At 56.2% G+C, this 18,643-nt stretch overlaps 1 protein-coding gene across 1 annotated transcript; it reads right to left on the bottom strand.

Moving 5' to 3' along the window:
• Window positions 1–4,045: 4,045 nt before the first annotated feature.
• MAG (myelin associated glycoprotein) lies at window positions 4,046–17,877 on the bottom strand. The gene is made up of 10 exons (XM_047792791.1): window positions 17,826–17,877; window positions 17,258–17,326; window positions 16,706–17,074; window positions 14,852–15,148; window positions 14,493–14,750; window positions 12,879–13,139; window positions 7,343–7,630; window positions 6,910–7,006; window positions 5,800–5,899; window positions 4,046–4,571 (listed from the first exon to the last, which is right to left on the bottom strand). Exons 2-10 carry the CDS (start codon window positions 17,301–17,303, stop codon window positions 4,407–4,409), a joined length of 1,881 nt encoding a protein of 626 aa, XP_047648747.1. The 5' UTR covers window positions 17,304–17,326; window positions 17,826–17,877; the 3' UTR covers window positions 4,046–4,406.
• Between the last annotated feature and the right edge of the window lie 766 nt (window positions 17,878–18,643).

Genomic DNA, 18,643 nt, shown 5'->3' with positions numbered 1-18,643 from the left:
CACTGTCCACATGGCTGCCAGCAGGGTCTCTGAAGCCTCCACCTGCTCCCTAGCATCCCTCTGCGTGTAATTCTCCAGCAGCTCCCGCATTCACTCAGAGTGAACGCCTGAGTCCTGACTGTGACCTAAAGTCCCTCTGTGATTAGGTTCCCTTGGGCAGTCGCTCTGATTGGGACCCTCCACCCCAGGCACCCTGGTTTCCTTCTCGTCCCATGAACATAACCGGCACATTCCCACTGTGGGCCTGATCTTGGGTTTCCCTGGACACAACCTTCCCCAGGAAGTTCCCTCTGCCCCCTCCTTCCGGCTCCACTCGATGGACCACATTCTAAATGTGGTGGCCTTGCAAGCACACGGTCCTCCTATCTCTCCTAATTTCCTTCTGAGTACACTCACTATCTGACCGCACATTTATCTGGTCGCTGTCTGTCTTTTTCACAGGATGTCAGCTCCACCAGGTCAGAGTGCAGTTCTTCTCGGTTCATGGGGCAAACCTAGAGCCCAGCCTGGGCCTGGAACACAGCAGGTGCTCAGCAACCCCTGGCTGATGGTACTGGTGAAGTCTAGGGGGTGCAGGCATGGGGTGCAGTGTGACAACTGAATGGTGTGTCATCACTGAATGTTAATCCCTCCTAAGAGATGGTCCTTGTATCAGATCATGTCACTGTTTCCCAAATGCTAAATGTTTGCCTACGTCCTTCAGGACTTTTGTGCTATCTGTGAACCACTCGAAACCTTTTTTTTTCTCTTTTCTTTTTAGGGCCCCACCCATGGCATATGGAGGTTCCCAGCCTAGGGACTGAAGTGGAGCTGCAGCTGCCGGCCCGCACCACAGCCACAGCAACACCAGATCCGAGCCGCGTCTGCGACCCACACCACAGCTCACGGCAATGCTTAACCCACTGAGTGAGGCCAGGGATCGAACCCGCATCCTCATGGATCCTAGGCAGGTTCATTAACCACTGAGCCGCGAAGGGAACTCCCCAAAACATTTTTAATTCATTTCTTTAAATCAGTTCACTGAACTTTTTTTTTTTAACTTTAGCTTCAGCCTAAGCTTTCACACAAAAACAAAAAAAAGACCGCATTTGGTATGCTGGTTTCCTTTTGTTCCTCTGATACAGACGCAAGTAAAGAGGATTATTCACATAAAAGTCGCTCCACACCCCTCCTGGGGGCAGCAGCCCTCATTGTTGACATTGTTCTGCCTCTCGGGGCGAAGTCCTTAAGGCCTTCCTACCAGGCCAGACCTGCCGGAGCCAGGGTCTGCAGTCAGCGGGCAGGTGTGTCAGGGCGGGGCCCCTGCGTGTGCGCAGGAGACCGGGTGGAAACTTCCAGGGTGGCTGCCGTGTAGCTCCTGCTGCGCTCTGCCTCCCTCTCAGGCCTTGTTTTGGCTCCTGGAATTTTGCTAAACGCTTTCCCACTTGGGGCCTTCACACTGGGCTTCCCGGGTGACTTTCTTTGCATAAGGACACCTCCCCGACCCTGAGACCCTAGGTGACACTTCCGTTCTAGACCCGGCCAGTCTTCCCTGTGCTTCTCCTTGGTAGCATGTTGCAGCCAGGCGTTCCATGTGAGGCTGTTTCGTTTCTTTTTTTCTTTTTATCTTTTCTAGGGCTGCACATGTAGCATATGGAGGTTCCCAGGCTAGGGGTCTAATTAGAGCTGTAGTCACCAGCCTATGCCAGAGCCACAGCAACGTGGAATCTGAGCTGGGTCTGCGACCTACACCACAGCTCATGGCAACGCTGGATCCTTAACCCACTGAGAAAAGCCAGGGATCGAACCCGAAAACTCATGGTTCCTAGTTGGATTCGTTAACCACTGCACCATGACAGGAAATCCAAGGTCGTTTCTTTATTGTGCTTCTCCCCGCATGGCTGCCAGCTGGGTGAGAAAAAGGCAGGCCTGGGTCGGGGGGGAGTAGAAGGGGGGCCATCCCCTCTGTCCACAGCCCACCACACCCGAGTCTCTTCCTTTCTCCTGCATGCGGACTTCACATTCCGGCCAAAGAAGCCTCGTCACCTTCTGTCCCGACATAGTTTGGTTATTCCTGTTTTTAGACCTTGACTCTGGCTTCAGTTGTATCCTCTGCCTTCTCCGAAAACCAGGGAAGAACACCCGTGTTCAGGAAGCACACCCGAATTGCCAGCAGGCCCTCGGGTCTATCCTTACTGCCCTCTTGGCGCCTTGGACCCTGTGAGCTCCCTCTGCTTCTCATGGAAACAGGAGTGCCTCACAGTGGTCAGCACATGCATTCCGGGGTCAGGCCCCTGGGCTCAAATCGGGGCTCCATGGTCACAGCTGGGGGACCTCAAGGAAGCGATATAACCTCTGTGCCTCTCTCCTCAGATTCTCAAGGTCAGCATGTCAGAATCGCTGGGAGGACTTTTCAAAACACAGACGGGAGTTCCCATCATGGCTCAGTGGTTAACGAATCCAACTAGGAACCATGAGGTTGCAGGTTCGATCCCTGGCCTCGCTCAGTGGGTTAAGGATCCGGCATTGCCGTGAGCTGTAGCATAGGTCACAGACGTGGCTCGGATCCCATTGCTGTGGCTGTGGTGTAGGCTGGCGGCTGCAGCTCTGATTGGACCCCTAGCCTGGCAACCTCCATACACCACAGGTGTGGCCCTAGAAAAGACAAAAAAAAAAAAAAAAAGACCACAGAAGGCTGGCCCCCACCCCAGAGGTTTTGATTCCCAAGGTCTGGGGTGGGGCCTGAGAATCCACCTTTCTGACAAGTGTCCTGGCAAGCTTAACGCCACCGGGGCAGGGACCGTACCTGCAGAACCACTGTCATAGCTGTCAGGAAAGGCAACCAAGATTGATTCATGTAAATCAGGTAGAATCATGGTGTGTAGAAAGCACGCAACAAAAATGTTAGTTGTGGAGTTCCCATTGTGGCTCAGCGGTTAACGGACCTGACCAGTATCCATGAGGATGAGAGTTCAATCCCTGGCCTTGCTCAGTGGGCTAAGGATCTGGCGTTGCTGTGGCTGTGGTGTAGGCCAGCGGCTGTAGCTCTGATTCGACCCCTAACCTGGGAACCTCCATATGCCACAGGTGCAGCCCTAAAAAGACCAAAAAAAGAAAAAGTTAGTTGTGATACCAATTCATGCCAGAGAATCTGGCCTTCTTTAAATTCCTGACAGATGTTATAGAAAAAGAAGAAATGAGTCCAGGGTCTGGCTCTGGGGTCCTGGGAAATCACTTGGCTTCTCTGAGCCCCAGAGTTTTCATATTCACAAGGTTGGCCTGGGGGTCCCTTCCCAGGATAGCCTGGGCTTCCCGAAGGGGCTCAATACACAGCTGGTGCCTGCCTGATGGATATTTCTTTCTTTTCTTTTTTTCTTTTTTAGGGCCATATATGGAAGTCCCCTGGTTAGGGGTCAAATTGGATACACCACAGCCACAGCAAGGCGGGATCCCAGCTGTGTCTGCGACTTACACCATAGCTTATGGCAATGCCAGATCCCCAACCCGCTGAGCGAGGCCTGGGATCGAACCCACATCTTCATGGATACTAGTCAGATTTGTAACCCTTTGAGCCACAACGGACACTCCACCAGAGTGGAGCTGAACCAGATAAAGTGTAGAAGATTGAAGCTGCAGAGGACCGCGTGAATGTGAGCCATCAACAGAGGCTCACGAAACCCTGAGATCTGGTGTCCCCCCGCGCGCCACCTGCTGGGGACAGAAGGAATGTCAGTGAGTGTGAAACCAGCCAGGTGTGGAACAGAGTGGTGGGACTGTGGCAAATGGGGAGCCAGGCGCCTTTCTGTGAGATGTGGCGGGGTGTAAACTTGAGCCCAGTGCTGTCTGTCACTCTGACTGTGGCAGAAGCAGGAATGAGGGCTTTGAAATCACTCAGACGTCAAACATGACCTACCGGGGACCAGAAAGCTGCCAGCTCAAAGCAGGAGCAACATAAGGGTGGCTAGCTGGGCTCAGGGCTGGCATCGTTAAGGACCCAGAAGATGGCAAGGAGGGGGTGACAGGTTCCCCAAGGACGAGTCAGAAATCATCCGGATCTGGACAGGCATTTGGCTTGAGGGCATTTATTTCGTGCCCCACCCCCCCATACAGGCCCCCGGGGGCCAGGTGGGGGCGGGGGCAGGAGACCAGGCAGAGGGTAGCAATAAATAACACGGACAGACGGAGCTCCCCTCCAGACAGATGAGGTTAAAGGAGGTTAGAGGGGAGCCACATGCAAAGGTGGGTGTTGGCAGGGCAGGGGCAGCGGGGAAGGAGGGGGAGCCAGGCCCCCAGGACCTCACTGTCACCTGCCCCATCCCTTTCCTGCCCCGGCCCCCACTACTTTTGGGGGGGGAGGGAGCCCGCAGCCAGTGGGGGCCAGTGAGGGTCCTGAGGGGGGGTGGCCACATGGGCTGCCCCCAGCTCCCTCACTTGACCCGGATTTCAGCATACTCGGCCAGCTCCTCCGTCAGGGTGTAGCTGTCCTTGGTGGGTCGCTTTCCCAGGTCCGAGTGAGAATAGCTCAGGTCCAGCTCTGGGGGCTCCCCCCGAAGACCCAGCAGCCGCCTCTCAGATCCCAGGCGCCTCTCACTCTATGAAGGGAACCAACCCATCAGAAGGGTCCTATTCCACCTCTTCCAGATGCAAAAGCTGGAGTTGCCTGCACCCCAGGGTTGAGTCCCAAAGCCCCATGTGTGTGCCTTGTTCCTCAAGGACTGCCAGCCCAGCCCTTGCAGCTGGGTTCACAGTGCCCTGGTCCTCCTCTGGAGCCCTGGGCTCTACTGATCCCACCACACATGGCATCCTCCTCGCTGCTCAACCTGAAAGTTGCCTACAAATTCACTGTCTCCAAGAAGCCTTTCCTCTTCAATGCAGGAATTTGAAGGGCAGCCAATGCAGTCCATGACATGATCCATAATAAAACTACCTGGTCAGAAAGCCACTTTTGCCAGTCTTTGTAAATGCCTGGCTCAGTGTGTCTGGGACTGGTTATGTCCCCTGCCTCAGCCTGGGAGACCCAGCAGGTGTAGCTCTGGCTTCCGCATCATGCTTTCCATCCCCCACCCCACTTTTTTTGTTTGTTTTTGGTTTTTAGGGCCACACCCAAGGCATAGGGAAGTTCCCAGGCTAGGGGTTAAATCAGAGCTACAGCTGCAGCCCTATGCCACAGCCACAGCAATGCGAGATCCTAACCACATCTGCGACCTACACCACAGCTCACGGCAATGCCCGATCCCCAACCCACTAAGCAAGGCCAGAGACGGAACCTGCATCCTCACGGATGCTAGTCAGATTCATTTCCACTGCACCGCATCGGGAACTTCCCTCACCCCACTTTTGGACACACACACTAAGACAGTGGCCACAGACAGACAGACAGAAGGGAGCAGCAACAGGGCAGACTAGGCAAGGCCAGGAGTGCTGGGCAGGGCCAGACTGAACCGGGGACCAACCTGGACGCCTGACGGGGACGCACACACATGCACGCCAGCCCCAAGGCCCAACAAGGCCGAGAGGCGGGCACACGGAGGCCCCCAGAACCTACCTCCTGGGGCGCTCATTCCAAGGTAGAGACCTCTCTGGACTATTGGAGAAGGAAATGCGGTCATAGACCCAGGCGGGGAGGAGGAGGGCTTCCTCGGGCCGGGGCGCTCCCCCTCCATCCCAGGTCCAAGCCAGCCCTCAGCAAGCCCTCTCCCTCCTTCCTATGGGGCTAGTTACCCCACTGCCCGGGGCCCTCCCAGGCCCCTCCCAGGCCCCCGCTGTCCCTGGCACCCAGGATCCCCACCTGGCTGGGAGCCACGGGGGCTCTGGCCTCACCTCATATTTCTCCGGCGCCCCGGAGATGCGGAAGTCGCTGCTGAACAGGACAGGAGGGGTGTCCCCTGCTGAGAAGCTGGGGCTCTCCGTCACGTTCTTTCTGCAGGGGGGGACATGTCAGCCCCAGTGGGATTCCCAGGCCTCCCCCTTCCCTTTCTACAGCCCCATCTATCTTAGGAGTTTGGTCCAAGGGACCCCAGAGTTGCTCCCACCCATTGTTCTAAGACGCAGCAGGCAGCCGGGTCAGTGACCAGCCTCGGCCAGTCCGCCACTGCCCATCCTGCTTCCGGGCTGAGGATAAGCCACCTGACCCCGGGTCTCTGCCACTTTCAGGACCCCCAGCCCAACTTCTCTGGGTTCCCTGCAGGTGCTCTGGGACTTCTGTGCCCCCTTGCCGCCAGGATGTGGAGCGGGGAGATTAATTCATTGTCAGGAGAGTCATATGCACCACAGGGAGGAAAAACAGCAGCGCACTTGTGGCCGGTGGGTGATTTGGAACTGGGGAGCATTTTTTTTTAAATTTTCTTTTTAGGGCCACACCCGCGGCATATGGGAGGTCCCAGGCTAGGGGTCAAATAGGAGCTGCAGCTGCTGGCTGACCTACACCACAGCCACAGCCATGCCAGATCTGAGCTGTGTCTGCAACCAAATCCTTAACCCACCAACTTAGGCCAGGGATCGAACCTATATCCTCATGGACACTAGTCTGGTTCTAAAGCCACTGAGCCACAACGGGTACTCCTGGGGAGCATTTTTGTTACTGCAGATATGTGTAATCACTGAGGCTTCTGGAATCAACCGTGACTGAGCCGTGGCTGTGAGCCAGGGGTACTGGTTCTCCCATCACACGGTAGTGGCAGGAGGCCACGGCATAGAATTTGGAGACAGGTTCTGACTGGTGGGAAGAGCTCAGCACAGGCACCTGCTCGTGAGCCCAACCACAGCAGCTTGTTTCAGCCGAAGCCCTCGCTCCTCCATCCAGCTGAACATCCTCAGAGCAGAACCTGCCCTCCTGCACGTGGATCAGCACCCCCCAGCCCCCAACTGATCTGCACGCCCCCTTCCCTTAGAGGCTCCCCACCCCCAGCTCCATCCTGGCCGGCCGCTCACTTTCTGCGTGTCTGGGTGATGTAGCAGACGATGGCAATTAGGATGGCAAAGGCGACCACAGCTCCCACCGGCCCAATTTTGGCCCACATCAGGCGGTCTGAGGAAAAAGAAGACCCAGGCCCCTTTAGGACTCCTGGTGGGAGTGAGGACGCCTGGGTTCTCAGGCAGCGGGGGCTGGGGCAGGCATGAGGGTGATATTGACACAGCTGGCACATCCTTATACCCACTGGCTGTCCTGGAGGGCCCTGGGGAGAGGCAAGCTCAGGGCAGCCTCTGCTAACCAGCTGGGGAGGGCTCCTTTAGCGTCGGATCATGTGCGCAGCCTGACCCGTGCTCAGTCGAGGATGGTCAGCCTCGGAGAGAGAGGGGAGCTTGGATCCAAGGGGAAGCCCCCTCCCTCCCGTGGCTCCCATCCCCCGGCCACACCACTCACGGGCTCCCTGGAAGGGCAGCTCCAGGCTCTTGGTGCCGTAGAGGTTTCGCGAGGTGCAGATGACGCGGGGTGGGGCCTGGGCCTGCCCCCGCAGCGTGAGGATGCTGGAGAGCAGGAGGCCGCTGCGCTCCGAGTACACGAACTCCCGCTCCGTCTCGTTCACAGTCACGTTGCGCGAGGGCAACTCGAAGGCCACGGTCGGCTCCGGGTTGGCTTTCACCACGCACAGGCACTGCACCGTGTCGCGGGCTGCCGCACAGTGGGACTCCAGGAGGATAACGGGCGCAACTGCGAGGCGAGACCCAGACCCAGACCCGGTGGGCTGGAGGCGGGGCCTCGGGGACGCCTGGGCGGTCTCAGCCAGGAGCCCTTTGGCACCCGCTCTCTTGCACCCAGACTTCATTCACCTTGAAAGACAGATCATGAGGCTCCCTGCTCAAAACGCGCCTCCAATCGCTCCTTCTGTCGCTCAGAAGGAAACCCACACTCTTTGCCTTCGTCTGCAAGGCCCTCAGGCCCTCCTTGTGCACCAATCTCCTGCTCTCGCCCCCATCATTCCCTTTGAATCATGCCAGCCTCCTGGCTGTTTCTCATTCTCAAGGAGCGCTTTCCCACCCAGAGACCTTCCTTTCTTCCCTGAGCCGGGATCCCTTCCCTGACACCTGCCGCACTCCCGCCCTCACCCCTCGTAGCATCTGCAGAGACCACTCTTGCATCACTCACCACTCACCCGGCTTTCCTCCCCAGCCTGCGTGATATCCCCACAGAGCGGGCCTCCTGTTTCCACCAAGATGGCCTCTTGCTCTGTCGCCATGCCATTCTGTCGCCCACACTTAGCACAGGCCTAGCAGGCGCTCTGGGATCAGCTCCTGAACACAGCCAGCGTCCCTTTCAGGCCGTCCTGCAGATGCTCCTGGGAACACCCCCCACCCAGCCCCCTGCATCCTGACCCTCCCTCCCTCCCTGGCTTCCCTGGGGCACCAAACACCACCTTCCACCCAAGATCATTTTATCGAGCTTTGCTTTGCTACCAATTACAAACATGATACTAGGATGATTGGTTTCTTTTTCCAAAATATGAACGTATAATCGAATATTGAATGTTACTTGTTTTTTTGGCCCCGCCTGAAGCATGAGGTTCCTGGGCCAGGGGTCAAACCTGTACCACAGCAATGACAACACCGAATCCTTAATCGCCACGCCACCTGTTCCCTTTTAAACCATGTTCTCTTTCCCTCCTGGAGAATCTGGCATCCCTTCTGCTCACTCTAGATTGAGCTCTGGTTCTCAGCTTTTTTTTTTTTTTTTTTTAAATCTTTCTGCCTTTTCTAGGGCCACACCCGTGGCATCTGGAGGTTCCCAGGCTAGGGGTTTAAACAGAGCTGTAGCCGTCGGCCTACGCCACAGCCACAGCAATGCAGGATCAGACCGGCGTCTGCGACCTACACCACAGCTCATGGCAATGCTGGATCCTTAACCCACTGAGCAAGGCGGCCAGGGATCAAACCCGAAAACTCGTGGTTCCTAGTCGGATTGATTAACCCCTGAGCCACGACGGGAACTTCTCTCAGTTTTGACCAAAACCCACTTACACGCAAGCAAAAGGCCCTTGGTGCACCTACTCCATTTATTTTCAATTTCCAGCAAAAAAAACAGACTATGAAGGAGAGTTTCTTGGTGGCCTAGTGGTTAAGGATTTGGCGTTGTCACTGCTGTGACCTCGGTTTCATCTCTGGCCTGGGAAATCATGCATGCTTCCGGCAAGCCTCCCACCCCCCGCCAAAAAAAAAAAAAAAAAAAAAGGAATACGCAGGTAACAGTGATGGGTGGGGAGTCATGTTACCTGTATATTTGCAATAGGGATTATTCCCATTTGGAACCTCGGTGTGTACATATCTCTAAGTCTAATAAATTAAAAGTTAAATATTCCAAATTCTGTTTAGGCATGCACTATACTTGCTGTCATGTTAACAAATTAAATTAGTAATGACAAACCTAAACTGATGGTCATTAATTTTAAAATAAAACCCTTTCATTGAAGACTGCACTGCAGGTGCTGCCATGATTCTGTCTGCCCTTGATGCTGTGGAAACGCCGACACCCATTCATCTTTGCTGTGTATGCTCAGCATCTTTGCGGCGTGGTCAGCAGCCTCGAGACCTGATTGACACTAGACAAACCCCAAGTCCCACAAAGAATGGGAAGTTTGAGGACAGACAGCTCTGGCTTGAATCCCAGCTCCGTCATCTACTGGCTGATGGCTGCAATCGGGCTAGGATGGAGTTCTCCTCTGTGCAGACAAGGATAATGGTCCTTAACTTGTGAGGGACTGGGGGGACTCTGCTGGGAAGTGGGCACGTGAGTGTGTTGAAAAGAAGGCTTTACAGCCCACCCAGGGATTCAGGAGTAGATGCATAGAACCATCCAGCAGAGGGAGCCCGTGAGCAAAGCCTTGGCCACAGGGAGGCAGAGTCCAAAGGAAAGATGAATGGGAACTGCCAGGCTGCCTGAGACTTGTGGGGCACAAGGCACGTGTCAGGCGCTGTGGGCGCCCACTATAATTTCCTTAGTCTTCACAACTCATTGGGATTTAGATACTGTTAGGCCTGTTTTTCAGAGAAGAGAATCAGCTGAGCAAAGGCGAAGTCACTTGTTTGGGACCACACAGCAAGGAGCTGGGATTCAGACCCAGGTCAGTTTGGCTGTCAGGTGCTGGACACCAGTGACACTTCAGTTTCCTCCAATTCAACAGGGGTGAGGAGTAGTCCCTGCCCCCAATCACACTGTGGTGATAACGAAATAGGTCAACACGTGCAAAGGGCTCAGACCCAGCCCCTGCTCATCATAAGCTCTCAGTAAGGGTGAGCGCCCTGCACACACCATGCTGTGCTGGGAACCCCACTCAGGAGCACCCATCATTGTCAGTGAACATGGAAGCCCCAGAGCTAGGGGACCCAGACCTTGGGGACAGAGAGGGGTCTGAGGGATGGCTCTGCCCAGCAGCCTGAGGCTGGACTCAAAGATGGCAAGCCCTGTGATACTGGCCTTGAAGCCCAGAGACGGGCTCAGCAGGGGTGAGGGTGGGGAGCCCAGCTTTTCTGCTTCAGCAGATTGAAGACCTCATTCTCCGAATCTGTTTATTTGTTTGTTTTCAAAAGAAGCCCGACTGAGCGAGTCCCTGGGTATGAAGGTCAGCAGGGGAGGTGTGGCAGCCAGAGGTTTAAGAACTGGGCAGACAGGAATCCAGAAGAATCCTGGCAGTGGCCAGCCTTCCAGCTGCCTGGTCTTGGGGAATTCTGACCTGCTGTTTCTCTTCAGTGAAGGGGCATGATGGCAACACGTGGCTGCTCTGCTGGGCGACCACGCGGGCCAGCAAAATAACATGTGCTGGGGATGTAACTCCTTGCTCAGAGTAGGCCCTTAATGATCATTTGCTGTGGCTGCTCTTATTACACAGGAGGGTCTGCGACTGAAAATGGATAAGATGGGAGTTCCCCTTTTGGCACAGCAGTGACAAACCTGACTAATATCCATGAGGATGTGGGTTCGATCCCTGGCCTCGCTTAGTGGGTTAAGGATCCAGTGTTGCTGTGAGCTGTGGCGTAGGTGGCAGACGCGGCCCGGATCTGGCATTGCTGTGGCTCTGGTGTAGGCCGGTGGCTATAGCTCCGATTCATCCCCTAGCCTAGGAACCTCCATATGCTGCAGGTGTGGCCCTAAAAATAGCAAAAAAAAAAAAAAAAAAGAAAGGAAAGGAAAGGGATGAGATGGCACTGAATGTAGGTTCAGGGGCTTCCAGCAGATTCCCAGGGGGTTCTCTGACTCCTGAGACCCCCTGGCTTGGGAAAAGCATGCAGCAGAAAGGAGAGTAGGTATGGAGAAGGCAGGGAACCGGGCAACCCATCCGCACGATCACATTGGATGCCACGGGCCAGCAGAGACCCGAGAGGGAAGGTCCCCAAAGAGCAGTGACAGCCATGGCCTTGCCGTGGAAGATGACACTCCAGGAAGAGAGTCCCCACTGACTACGCCAAAGGGCAGAGTATTGAGTAGGACTGTGCTCCATCCCTTCTGGCAGACGGGGCGGGGGGGGGGGTGCGGAACGGGGACTGTTTGTAGGTGGTATCATTGAGGCCGGGAGGGGTGACATTTGGAGACAGGTACCAGAGGCCAGGCTGGCGCTGAGAGGGAAGCAGGGGAAATGGAAATACAGAGGGGACATTCCAGATGGAGCTGCTGGAGGAGGGGGAAGGAAAACTGTGGCTTAGGAGCTGTGACCTGGATGAGGGCCGGGGTGGGGGTGGGGCAGTCTACCCGCAGAGGGGGTCAGGAAGGGCACTGGTTGACATTGGCAGTGGAACAATGAGCTTCATTCCTAAAACAGTTGGCTTTTTATGTGCATCGTCTCATTTCTCTGGCTGCGCTATATCTAGTAATACACTTGCTGTCCCCTTGGTTTCATCCCCACCTCCCACCAAGCCACATGGCCTTGCACAAAACAACTGCTTGATGGATGTGTTCTGATGTCGTAACACAGGATGACGTCAACTTTGGCCAGACCACGGGGTCCGCATTGCAGTTCTGCCGTTTTCTGACTATGTGACCTTGGGCCAGGGGGATAACCTCTCAGGGTCTTGGTTTCCTTCTCTGGCAACGGGGGACAGTGAGAGAACCTTTTTCACTGGGATGTCGTGAAGACGAAAGAGCGGGTTCCTGTACAGCGCCTCCCTCAGCGCCTAGAACCCAGTGATGCTCCACAGGGCTCAGATGCCGTGGTTATTGTTTGTTTGTTTGTTTTGTCTTTTTGCCTTTTCTAGGGCCACTCCCACCGCATAGGGAGGTTCCCAGGCTAGGGGTTGAATCGGAGCTGTAGCCACCGGCCTACGCCAGAGCCACAGCAATGCGGGATCCGAGCCTCATCTGCGACCTACACCACAGCTCGTGGAAACACCAGATCATTCACCCACTGAGCAAGGCCAAGGATTGAACCCGCAACCTCATGGTTCCTAGTCAGATTCGTTAACCACTGCGCCGGGACAGGAACTCTGGTTATTGTTTTAGTTAATGAAAAGGGACAGTGGCCTCAGGCTTCAGAAATCTTGGTCAAAAGCCCACCCCAGGATGTGTGGACATCCTGGTCTCAGACGGGACTTTATTTTTTTCTTTTTAGGGCCACACCTGCTGCATATGAAGTTCCCAGGCTAGGGGTCAAATCAGAGCTGCAGCTGCCTGCCTTCACCACAGCCACGGCAGTGCCAGATCCACTGAGTGAGGCCAGGGATTGAACCCACATCCTCACAGACACTATGTCGGGTTCCTAACCCGCTGAGCTACAACGGGAACTCCTCAGGGGGGGACTTGTATTTTCTTGCTGCGGATTCCGCTTCCCTGCCTGCCCCACCCTCGTCTGCCGGAGCAAAGCTGACTCTTTGTTGGGACGCACAGGGTCCCCCCCAGTAACCGGGGCATCCCCCAGAGCACACCCTCTGCAGGGCATGGGGGTGGGGAGGGGCAGGGGAACGGAGGGGGTACTCACACTCCACAGATAGGTTGAAGGCGGTGGCCCTCTGGCCATACTGGTTCTCGGCCACACACCAGTACTCTCCGTCATCCTCGGGCGTGACAGCCGGCAGCTCCAGCTGCAGCTCGCTCTCATAGATGACAGTGGCCAGAATCTGCTTCTCCTTGAAGATGGTGATAATAGGATCCGGGTTGCTCTGTGTGGAGCACAAGATGGAGACTGTCTCTCCCTCCACGGCCACCACTGTCCCGTTCACCGTCGGCTTCCAGGGTGCATCTGGGGGGCAGGACAGGGGGCCAGTGGTCAGAAGCCAGGGGTGCCTCGGCTTCTGGCCAACTCCCACCCACAAATGTGACCCCTGACACCACAATCGGAGCACACCAGCTCAGGGAGGCTCAGGTAACGCCAGGCCTGGCTATCTCATTTACAGAGACAGGGGTTCCGGTGCCATCTCTGCTCCTTCCCAGCTGTGTAGACTCATGGCTTATCCTTCTGGGCCCCATTTTTCTCATCTGGAAAATGGGCTTAATAATAGTCCCAAACTGGAGTTCCCATTGTGGCCCAGCAGTAACAAACCCGATCAGTATCCATGAGGACCCAGGTTTGATCCCTGGCTCTGCTCAGTGGGTTAAGGGTCTGGTGTTGTCATGAGCTGTGGTGTAGAGTGCAGTCACAGCTCAGATCCTGTATTGCTGTGGCTATGGTGTAGGCCAGTGGCTACAGCTCCGATTCAACCCCTAGCCTGAGAACCTCCATATGCCGCAGGTGTGGCCCTAAAAGGACAAAAAAAAAAAAAAATGTCCCAACCTCACAGCGGTCACTGAGAACCTACTGTTGTTACTAGCAATGTGTAAGCCTGAACAAGGCAGATGAAGAGCCTTGCCCACGTGGACAGATGCTATATAAGTAAATCAAACATACAGTTCGCAAGATGAGGATACGCACTTTGGAGAAAAATAAAGGTGGGATGGGAAATCAGGGTAGTTACAATGTGAACTAGGAAGCTGAAGGAAGGCTCCTGTGAGCCCAGAAGGAGGTGGGTAGAGGCCAGCCATGGGGTGCCTGGGGGAAGAGTATTTCTGTAAGGCCCTCAAAAACTGCTGAGTAAATGTTGGCTGGAGCTGTCATTATTATTATCCCCAGCCCTGGGCATTTTGCCTCAATAAATATTTGTGAATGAATGAATGAATGACCTCTGCTGGCTTCTAGCTGAGAACCCTGTCTGACCAGCCCCTCCCCCTGGAGTCCCATGGCTTCCTGGTGTGCACAGGGGCTGGGTGAGGCTTGGGCTCCCCTCAACTCTCCCACTGGAACTGCAATGGGGTTCATTTAAAAATGCAGATTCCTTGCCCAGATCCAGCCCCAGGAAGCTGAATTTAACAGCCTTTCCCCGGGGGGCAAGACTGCATTTGTGTCTTCCCAGCTTGTCCTAGCCCCGAGAGTGGTGCAGCATAGGTGCTCACCAGATGTTCGTGGAAAGAATGAAGGAACTCCTTAACCTGCAACCTCCTCTCTAACTTCACCTCAACCGCAGGTATGGCCCCGATGGCAACCCCAACCCTAGCTCCCCGGGGGGGCGAGGCAGGATCCCCAGGGCCAGGCGCGTGCAAACACAGGGCGGAAACTCACACATGACGCTGAGCTCCACGGTGCGGTTGTCCTGGCCGTAGGAGTTCTCGGCCAGGCAGGCGTAGACGCCGTCCTCGGCGGGAGTCACCTCCTCCAGCTCCAGGGACAGGCTCTCGGCCACCGCCTCCTGGAGCACCGCGCCATCCCGCATCCAGGTCAGCAGCGGTGGCGGGTTGCTGTCAGCCCCGCAGAGCAGGCTGACGTGGGAACCCTCGATGGCCTCCACCGAAGAGTTCACCTCCACAATCACCGGGGGGTCTGCGGGCAGCGGGGGCGGAGCCCCGGGAGTCAGCGGGCCCGCCGTAGGCACCGCCCCCGGCCCGGACCCCGCCCCGCCCCCGGCCCGCCCCCGGGCTCACACTTGACGTTCAGGCTGGCGTAGCCCTCGAACTGCAGGCTGGTGTTGGGGAAGGAGGCCTGGCAGCCGAGCCGGTGGCCGTTGGCCTCCCTGGTGGGCACGAAGTGTAGCAGCGACACCTGCACCCAGGTGCCCTCGTCCTCGCGCAGCCGCCCCAGCACAGCCGGCTCCCCCAGCCCCTCGTGGCCCAGCCAGCTCAGCTCCGGGTGCAGCTCAGGGCAGTTGTCAGGCACCATGCAGCTGACCTCCACTTCCGTGCCAGCCACCACTTCCGGGGGGACCACGATGCTGGGGGTGTCTACGCGAGACAAGAAGGAGGAGGGTGAGGAAGCAACATCAGACACCCCCACCTCGCCGGGACTCCATTCCTGGTACCTGGTCTCCTCCCCAGGCTTGGATGCAGAATTCCCTACAACCTCCTCTCCTCCTGGGCACCTTCATCCCAAGCCCTCCACACATCCAGCCACGGATGTAACAATCATGAGAACAGTATAATGGTCTGAGTATTGTTTATATTGTTTGACTTGCTAGTCCTTCCAGCCATGCCAAAGCTAGGGGTGGGTAATATTTTGCTCATTTTGCAGATGAGGGGTGATAGGGGGTAAAACTGAGCTTCAAACCCTGTGACTTTGGCATCCCATGTTTGCTCTGGTTTCCTTTTGTGTGTGTGGTGTGTATCCCGGGGATGTGGCTATATCTGGCTGTGCCTGGGGTGGAGGGTGTCTCTTTCTACATCAAGGCTATAATGTGGCTCCTAACATATACTCCGAGTTGATGGGGAGCCCGAATCTAAGAGCTCCATGCTTCTCAGAGCCACTCAGAAGTGAGGCATCAGGCCTGGTCTGCCAAAGCTGACCTGGAGCTGTCTTTCATTTGGCCTAAATATAGATTTTTTTTTTTTTTTTTTTGCCACGCCTGCAGCATGTGGAAGTTCTCAGGCCAGGGATCCAACTCATGCCACAGCAGCTACTCCAGCCATTGCAGTGACAATGCCGGATCCTTGACCTGCTGCTCCACAAGGGAACTTCTAGCATATTTTTTAAAATATCTGCACCAGCAGCCAATGTTGTTTGTTTGTCTGTCTGATTGATTTTTAGGGCCACTCTAGAGGTATATGTAAGTTCCCAAGGTAGGGGTCAAATAGGAGCTGCAGCTGCCAGCCTACACCACAGCCACAGCAACACCAGATCCGAGTCTCATCTGTAGCTTTTGACAATGCTGGATCCTTAACTCCCTGAGTGAGGCCAGGGATTGAACATATATCCTCATGGATACTAGTTAGGTTCTTACCCCACTGAGCCACAGTGGGAATTCTGAGCTGATGTTGAGAATACACAGAAAAATACACAGCTCTGGTTTCCCTTTGGCATTCAGACTGCCTGCCGGCAATGGCCCTGCATTCTCACCCAGCACCAGTTGGCCAGAACTGGTGCCACGTGCCAGGCCCTGCTTTGAGCATTTGACAACCTTCCCCCATTAAACATTACATGCGGTTCTTATCCCCATTTCACAGAAGAGGAAAACAAGGCCCAGAGAAGTTAAATAACTTGCCCACAGTAGGCCGGCTCACACAGGGATCTAGAGGCCTAACCCCAAACCCGAGGCCCCACTGCCTTTCTCCCAGGTGTTTCCGGAAGAGGAAGAGCACGGCTTTTCTCAAGACTCCCGAGGGCTCATTTCTATCATCTGACCAGTCTGTGTGGGCGCAAGGGTTTACTCCCCCAGCCAATCCAAGCCCCCGGTCCCGCCGGCCGGACCTCACGGGAAAGATGCCGAGGAGGTCCTGCTCCCCCTGCCTCCCCTGCGCCGCCCCTGCCCCTGCCCTGCGGCGCCCGGACAGCCTCTGGGGACTCACTGATGATGTCCAGGACGCTGTGCTCGGAGAAGGTGTACTGGTTGTAGCCGCCCAGGTCCCCGCGGAAGTAGTACTTGCCGCCCAGCTCGGGACTGAGGTTGCTGAGCAAGAGGGTGCAGTTACGCAGGCCCAGGTCCCCCAGGAGACGGCTGCGGCCCTGGAAGCTCTCGTGGACCACTTGCGTGCGTGACTTGAAGACCACCGGGGGGTAGTTTTTCGGGTAGGGGCTATTGAAGTACCAGACGCCGTGCACGACGGCAGGCCGCAGCTCGTCGGGAAAGTCAAAGCGGCAGGGGATGGAGACACACGTGCCCTCAAAGGCCGAGATGGACGAGGGCATCCAGGCCCCCCAGTGGCCCCCGCGAGAGGCTGTGGGCGAGCAGGACCTGAGGCTAAAGGGCATGTCCAGCCTGGATGCCCCCCTCCCCCACGCCCATCACCTTCCACCACCCAGTGGGGGGTGGAGGTGGGGCATCCGGGGACCCACAGAAACAACCCCAGCCTGCCCAGGGGCCAAAGTCCCAAGACCCCCCCCAAACCCTCCGCCACTACCTGAAATCATGATCCAAAACAGAGGCAGCGCCGTGAGGAAGATCATTTTGTACAGCAAGTGAGCAACAGCTGGAGAGGGGAGAGGCGAGCAGATGGTTAAAGCCCCGGGAAGTGAAAAGCGTGCTTCTTTCCAGTGGGGCTTCAGGAAGCCGCCTGTTCAGACGTGAGCCAGAGCTGCCGTCCGTATTTATAATCACAAATATTTCTGTGGGAACCACTCTGTACCATCCCCTGCGGTTGACTCTATGATTCATTTGGTCTCTTTGAGGCAGGTGCAATTACCATCCTCATGTTATAGAGGGAGGTCCAGAGAGGTTGAGGCACTTGCCCGAGGCCACACAGCTGGTAAGTGGCTGAGCTAGGATTCAAGCCCTGTCTGCCTGTCCACATCTGCAGCCTTAACCACCCAACTGTCCTGTCTCCATGGGGCAGTGATGTGCTAACAAATATCTTCATCGCCACTGTGCCCCTGGGGATCTCCAGAAAGGAGGGACAGAGCCAAGGCTGGACCAGCAGCAGGAAGCAGAGGAAGCCAGGAGGAAGGGGACATGGGAACCCTGCCCCTCACCTCTGTCTCCCTGAGTTGGGAATGTCTTCTGGTTCCACTGGAAGCTGTCAGCCAGCCAACCTGGAACAAGAGTCAGACAGGTGCAAGGAGGCGGGGCCTGAGTCACCCTCCCCCCCCCGCCCCCCTGCTTTCAGGATCTACTATGAGGCCTGGCTGTTGTAAGGCTGCCCACATGGTCTCTGTTACCCATGGATGCTTAGGACCCTCCCACATAGCCTCAAAGTTACTCCATGGTCACCTCTGGCAAGCACACTGGGATGGGGGAGACTCTGGATAAAGAAAGGGGAGCAGCAGAGCTTTGGGGTCAGGGTAGGGGGAGGCGGGGAGGTGAGTGGGATGAAGGAGCAGATGTCCCACGGCTGAGGCTTGGGGGTGGCAGGCAGGGACCCGACCCATCAATGACCGGGTTTCACAGCATCGGCATTCCCCACATGCCGTGTGAATTCCTGCCGCCCTCTCCCACCCCACAGACGGCCCCTGGTGTCCCCACCCTCCAGAGGCCAGAGCCGGGTACAAAAGAGCCCTGTTCCCCAAGGGTGAGGGTGCTTCCTCCTGGGGGGCTTCTGGGGTAGGTGGGGGTGAGAGAGGAGCTGGGCGCGCCTGGCTGGGCTCTGAGCAGAACCTGGAAGGACCAGGGGTTGGGGTTAGGGAGTCCCCAGCATGGGGCTGCTCTGTGGGTCACCTCAGGGCGGGAGCCAGCGTTTCCAAGGGGTGGCCTTTCTTGGCTTTCAACACTCTCTTCCCACGGACGGATGCAGGCAGTCCGATGCATGCAAATGCTGGTATGAAATGTGACAGATCTAGACCCAGCCAGAAGC

Source organism: Phacochoerus africanus, chromosome 8 (assembly GCF_016906955.1).
Source record: "Phacochoerus africanus isolate WHEZ1 chromosome 8, ROS_Pafr_v1, whole genome shotgun sequence".
NCBI lineage: Eukaryota > Metazoa > Chordata > Mammalia > Artiodactyla > Suidae > Phacochoerus > Phacochoerus africanus.
Note: the sequence above shows the minus strand (reverse complement) of the source record. Positions and strands in the feature narration are given on the sequence as shown.